Source organism: Salvelinus namaycush, chromosome 20 (genome assembly GCF_016432855.1).
Source record: "Salvelinus namaycush isolate Seneca chromosome 20, SaNama_1.0, whole genome shotgun sequence".
NCBI classification, from domain to species: domain Eukaryota; kingdom Metazoa; phylum Chordata; class Actinopteri; order Salmoniformes; family Salmonidae; genus Salvelinus; species Salvelinus namaycush.
The window spans coordinates 27,728,733-27,735,677 of NC_052326.1; the positions used below are offsets into that span (position 1 = coordinate 27,728,733).

General features: G+C 43.8%; 1 protein-coding gene across 1 annotated transcript; it reads left to right on the plus strand.

Moving 5' to 3' along the window:
- The first annotated feature begins 274 nt into the window (after positions 1-274).
- On the plus strand, positions 275-3,307 carry gpr84 (G protein-coupled receptor 84). The gene is made up of 2 exons (XM_039015969.1): positions 275-407; positions 1,468-3,307. The coding sequence occupies exon 2, from the start codon at positions 1,469-1,471 to the stop codon at positions 2,720-2,722; it is 1,254 nt and encodes a 417-aa protein (XP_038871897.1). The 5' UTR covers positions 275-407; position 1,468; the 3' UTR covers positions 2,723-3,307.
- Positions 3,308-6,945: the final 3,638 nt, after the last annotated feature.

The following is a 6,945-nucleotide window of genomic DNA, read 5'->3' on the forward strand; positions in this document are numbered from 1 at the left end:
GATTGTTAAGTTTTGATGTCTTATGTCTGACTAGTAGTGCAGAGTGAGCTTTGACTCAAAACTATTTCTAACTAAATGAGGATACAGTAGACAGTAGGTGAAGAAATTAGAAAAAGAACACATTATGTGCTGTGAAAACTCGGAATTGACCAGAATTGAGAAACAGATCCGTCATGAAACAGAAAACACACACATTGCATCACATTTGATGAGGTCACAGGGGTCTACCAATGAGAAGACTAGAGGAAGCTCAAAAGAAGTGAAAAAGAGAAGGAACCAGTTAAGTGACAGATAAACTGCAAAAAGACTTTGAGACAACAGAACAACCACGACACACAGGACAACACAAATACCAAGATAATGCACAGAGAGACAAAGACTCCTTGACAGAAAACGTTAGAACTGAGGTGAGAAATAAACTTCAGGATTTATTCTGTTCTTTGTGGTGATACTCTGTTCGATAGTAATATTCCTGTGTTAACACTACCTGTGGAAGTTGATGTTCTCGTGTTTCAGATCAACTTCTGTGATGTGAGTTAATTATTCACCCCAAAGAGAGAACTATTATCAAAAGGAATGTACTGTCCTGTACTCTACTGTACAGCCGTTGACATCTGACAGAAATGTCGGACATCTACATTTGTATTTATTATGGTTTTAACAGTTCATTTCCAGGAACACTAACTGAAAGTGAATGGTTATTCCATCAAAGGCATTGGATTATATTGTCAAGTCTGCTATACAATCCTAGTGGGAGAAAGAATGGATTTCCCTAGTCATATTATAATACAGCATGTATTCTGTGACCCCTCAATTTGTATCCCCTCTGTGATCTGTGACCCCTCAATGTTATCCATTTGTAAAATAGATACTGTATGTATAACGTACGGTTTCTTTTACACATTATTAAAGGTGTTGAATTTAGTCAGTCAAAAAAAATGTACGTTATTGCCTCTGTAGTCATGCTGAAGTAGCTGCAGTATATCTACTACAGTACATGCCTTATTGGGAAGGCTGTGATCTGATATGCACAGAACACCAAACAAAATCAATTATTTGAATGGAAAAAAGAGCAGCAGAAATAGCAAGAACAGCTACTGACAAAGTCAAGGTTGGTTCTGAAACATGACATTATTGAACATGTGTGGAACACCCCAACATGACAGAACAATTAATGATTCACCACATTTTTTCAACAAGCAGGAAGTGGTCTAGGAACCCTGCACCTACAGCACCCCTCTGACTTCCCCCCCACTCATCAACAGCCTGCCACTATTTGACTGACAGCCTATCATTTTGGAATTTCTCTTCTCTCTCCGTGTATAATGTGTAAATGATGTGATGTGCAATATATTTGTTATGCGTATCTGATGTTGAATCAACTTTATATGATTTATACCATTGTGTTTCCAATCCAACTTCCCCCTGGCCTGGGGAATAATAAAGTTGATACCTCTCTCTTCCCAGGATGCTGGAGAACGTCACAGGTGACGTGCAGAATGACACCTTCTCCTGCCACCACCCCTCAGTGGAGGCCTACCGCTACTTCGGCGTGCTGTGGGGTTCGGTAGTTACCATAGTTGGAACGGTGGGGAACATGCTTACCATTCTGGCCTTCGCCACGGACACCCGGCTGCGGACGCGTTTCAACGTGTTGATTGTGAACCTGGCCCTGGCGGACCTGTTGTACTGCACCCTGCTGCAGCCCGTCTCCGTCGACTCCTACCTACACCTCCGCTGGAGGGGCGGACCTCTCTGGTGCAGCATCTTCGGCCTCCTCCTCTTTCTCTCCAACTCTGTCTCTATCATCACCCTGTGTCTGATCGCGGCCAGCCGTTACCTGCTGGTGACGAAGCGGGATGTGTTTGAGCGGGTGTTTTCTGGTCGAGGCCTGGCTATCCTCCTGCCCTCCACCTGGGCCCTGGGCCTGGCCAGCTTCGGCCCACTCTGGCCCGTTTATGTATTCGCCCCACAGGTGTGCACCTGCAGCTTCCACCGCACCAGGGGGCGCCCTTACACCACCGTGCTGCTATTCTTCTACTTCTTTATCGGCCTGGGCTGCGTGGGGATTTTCTACCTGCTCATTTACAGGCGAGTCAGGGTGGCGGCACAGGCACTGGTCCGCTACCGGTTTAGCCGACGCTCGTCACGAAAGAAGCCGAACTCATCAGAACAAGGGACGGAGGGGGATAGTGGAGTCGGGAGCGGGGTGGCCACCACCCAGAGCTGTGAATTGAGCAGCCAGGCAGAACTAGCCCAATACAAGGGTGTAGAGGTGAAGGTGCACCCTGGGATAGCCCAGTCCTCCCAATCCACCTGGGGCTCTGCTTTAACTTCGCATTCAGCTCACCTAGCAGGGGGACAGGAGCTCCCCCCTGCCCTCAACCCTGTGCCCCGCTCAGCCACTCCTGCCCCCATCACTGCCCCCTCCTCCTCCACCACCTCTTCAGGGGACAATGTTGAGTTTAGACGTGTGACCCGGATGTGTTTCATTGTCTTCCTGTGTTTCGTGGGCTGTTTTGTCCCGTTCCTGCTGCTGAACATTGCTGATAAGCAGAACCGTGCACCTCAGGTGCTGCACATGTTCTGTGCCAACCTCACCTGGCTCAACAGCTGTATTAACCCTGTGCTCTACGCTGTCATGAACCGCCAGTTCGGACAGGCCTACCGGGCCCTTCTGGTCAGGGCCGCCACACCCTTCACACACCTCTGGACACGGTGACCTATACATGTTGGTTGTTTAGCAGATGCAGTTATTCAGATTGACTTTAGTCAGTGTATTCAATTAAGGTACATAAGACAACCACACATTGGTAATTATCACTCACTTTTCTCAGCCCACACTGGTATTGATGTAGCTACTTCCTCCTGTATAACTTCCTCTACTCCTTCCTGAATATTACTTTTATTGTCACCTAGCAAGGGAAAAATAAGCTATTCTGTGATTTTTGGAAAGGGCTCATTTATTTTGGGCTAAGATTATGCTCGTTTGTTTTTCCAGTTACAAACACCAATGTACACTTACTGTTAAGCCTTTGTCCACATACATGAAATAGCTTTCAGAGCTTAAAGTTGACCTCTTTAATGTGGCCATATAATGTGGTCAAAACTCATCAGGAAATCTATTTTATTCCAGCAGGAAGCCAGAAGCCACCAACAGGGAGATAGTTATGCAAAGAACTATAGCCTCCTTTACGTCTTGTGTTTATTTATTGTCTGTGCCATTGTACCTTTGTCTGTTCATTCACACTCCCCTACTGTACATGTATATTTGGACAGTAATGATAAATGTTTTAATCTGGCTCTATACTCCAGCATTTTGGATTTGAGATCAAATGTTTCATAAAAAGTGACAGCACAGACTGTCACCTTTTTATTTGAGGGTATTTTCATACATATCTGATTTAACGTTATATCTAGTCCCCCCATTTGAAGATGTCAAGTATTTGGACACATTTCACTTAGTGTATTTAAATAGTCTACAGTTTAGTATTTGGTCCCATATGAGAGGTGATTGATTCATCATTTTTCCTAATCATGGCATCAGGATTGATTTAGAAATTACTCCATTCAGTTTCTATTGGGGAAAACAGAACCAAAACAAACTGAAAATGGATCCAACGAGTTTGTAGTCACTATTGTGTGCTAACAATATGGGACCAAATACAACATTGACAACTTTGGTACATTATAAATGATATTTGAAATACATATGAACTTGGACAATGAAGCAAATACAAATCTAAGTCTCCTCATTACTTCATAGTACCTATTATTTGGAAACATAGGATATTATCCTTTTATACATGGGACATTTCATTTACACAACATGTGGAACTTCTGCCAACCCTAAAGCAGAACTTTTGAAAGATTTCTCAACTCGCATGTCCTAAAGTAATGGTGCAACTCCTATTGTCCTCCATGACATGATTACGTTGACCTTCACCTCCTGATAGTTGAGAATATTTGTAATCATAGCAGTCATATTGGTATACGTGATTGGATTTGTCATATCCTTAGTCTATTGCGGAATTACAATGTTGAGATTTTTTTAATATAGAGCAACATACTGTATATTACTCAGCTCAAATAGTTTCTCCTTCCACAGCTTGTCTCATCCTAGCCTACTTTTATTGTAACTATCTCAGTAGATGTCACTGTGACATAACTGAAGACTAGACGAATCTCCTTGGTTTTGCTATCAAACGCATTGCCACATTTCAGGGTTGAAGCAGAAGATGTATTTTATTGGCAGGTTGGGTCACAGGTCATTAAGTTTATCTGAATCCATTTATCATTACTGCCATTATTCAAGCTACAGTGCGCCGTAAAATAAACAAAGAAATTATCCCATGTATTGGGAATGTAATCTGTAACGCACATCTATCCTTGCTGTATTAAGGAGTACTGGACAAACAGAGCAAAGTTTCCAGCATCCCTGCTGCTGCTAGTACAACATAAAACAATCACAACAGGCTGCCTGTGGTGACGTTTCACTGACAGATAATTCCCTGACCTGTGAATAGTGGTATATACACCAATTCAGTCATTAATGATCACACTGTCGGCAGCCTACGCTGTGCCATAAAACACTGTTCACCCACAGTGGATTAATACATAGAGGGATAAGTTAATCATAATCATTAGGTAAGTGGTAATCAGAAATGCTATACAAGACAAGAAGTGCAAAAGGATCAATACCTTTTCAAACACCAAGCTTTTAATTTTTTCTATGAAGGCTCCATGTGTGTGAAGGCATTGTTATATTATACAAAAATCTAAATCTGATTCACATATTTTGTCTTGTCAGAACACAGTCAAGTCCCATAGCGCAAAGTCATCAAAAAATCTACATTCCTTCGCAAGAGCGAGATATTTCGTCATACAAAAGTTTATTATGCTGTACCCGATGGTCACAACATAATGACCAGGCAGCATTTATATTGAAGCAGAGTAGTAGCCTACAGTATATAGAATGCACCATGTAACGAGGTTATAGTCAAATGAGCATGCCCAAAGCTGATGAAGATTGTACTACTAAAATAGTGTATGGGTAATATAGTTAGATTAAACATGGATGGGGGATGTCTTCTCAGTTGTTATGGGTAAGTGATTCCACAGTAGTAAGTGATTCCACAGTAGTAAGTGTAATATCGTTTGGTTAGACATGGTGTATTGTGGTGAATACTGTTTGAGTGGTTATTCACAGGGCTGCAGTGAAGGGGAGTCCGGGTAGAACCACCTCGGGAAGGCCGTGTTATCCTACAGTATGTCAACGCTGTCTAACACATTGGGGTCGTTGAGGAACTCCTGGAGAATGGGCTTCAGCTCCTTGGCGCTCCGGTACCGCTTGCCGTGCGGTAGCAGAGAAAACAGTTTATGACTTGGGTGACTGGAGTCTGACAATTTTTTGGGCTTTCCTCTTTTCAGTCTCCTGAGGTGGAAAAGGTGTTGTCGTGCCATCTTCACGACTGTCTTGGTGTGTTTGGACCATGATAGTTCGTTGGTGATGTGGACACCAAGGAACTTCAAACTCTCGACCCGCTCCACTACAGACCCGTTGATGTTAATGGGGGTCTGTTCGGCCATCCTTTTCCTGTAGTACACGATCAGCTCCTCTGTCTTGCTCACATTGAGGGAGAGGTTGTTGTCCTGGCTATAGGTTGTCTCGTCATTGTCGGTGATCAGGCCTAAAACTGTTGTGTCATCAGCAAACTTAGTGATGGTGTTGGAGTCGTGTTTGGCCACGCAGTACAGGAGGGGACTAAGTACACACCCCTGAGGGGCCCCAGTGTTGAGGATCAGCGTAACGGATGTGTTGTTACCTACCCTTACCACCTGGGGGCGGCCTGTCAGGAAGTCCAGGATCCAGTTGCAGAGGGTGTTTAGTCCCAGGGTCCTTAGCTTAGTGATGAGCTTTGTGGGCACTATGGTGTTGAACACTTTAATTTTGCTGGATCCCAGGAATAGTAGCTGCTGCTTTGGCAGCATTCTCACATTGGTGGTCCTTTTGTCCAGGTGGGAAAGGACAGTGTGGAGTACGATTGAGAGCACATAACTGACATTTGATGAGAAAAAAGGTCAGAAGACACTTAAAAGGGATTTGGTTGATTGAGGGTTTGACTGGGAGAGGTGGCGACTCACCGAAGACCTTTCCACAGAGACCATTCACTGGGTTCATTGACCCCGAGCCATTTCCCTCCGTCATGTCAGAATACACAGGCGACTTATCCTCCAGTATGTTCCTACAGTAACCAATAATAAATGGCCATTACACACAACCAGTTCCTGAGGTGAACAATGAGAGAGTGGGATTACACTACCATTTTGATGGAGTCAAAGTAATTTAATTTTAGGAGCGTTCAGCCTATGTTCCAAAAGCCCAGGTAGAATAAGGGGTAAGGGAGGCTCACGTATGTATTTTCAGGTGACTCACAATCCACATGCTTGGGCTGGACAACAAATAAAAAAATACTCACTCTTTAGTGATGAAAAGCAGCTTAGTTTCTATGTACTTAATGTAATGCGCTGAAAAGACAAAGGTAAATTCTTTAGATGAATATCAATCACCTCTCAACTTGCAAGAAGGATGTCAAATTCTTTGTAAACAAACTATAAAATGCATCAAGAATCCACACTTCCATTGCACCACAAGCATAAGGTTACTCTGGTATGCTCCCCTCCACTCTTCTCTGTGTAGTACTTCCCAAAGCCTTCCACTTTGGGCGTGTCAGGGTAGAGGAAGAGGGGGTTTTCCGGGATCTTCTCCGCCTCCAGCATCTGGAAGTTTCTGATGATCTCATGGAAGGGGATCTGGCCAAGGTCCACTTTGGTGAAGGGCTGCACTGAGCGCACGTCAGGCTCACCTGGAGAGGGAAGAGAGGATGAGAAGGAGAAGAGATTAGATAATGAGGTAGTAGAGCAGGGATCATCATCTAGATTCAG

Bases quoted from the DNA above. Each gene is read 5' to 3' on its own strand.
- gpr84 (XM_039015969.1), top strand. From the start codon at position 1,469: ATGCTGGAGAACGTCACAGGTGACGTGCAGAATGACACCTTCTCCTGC.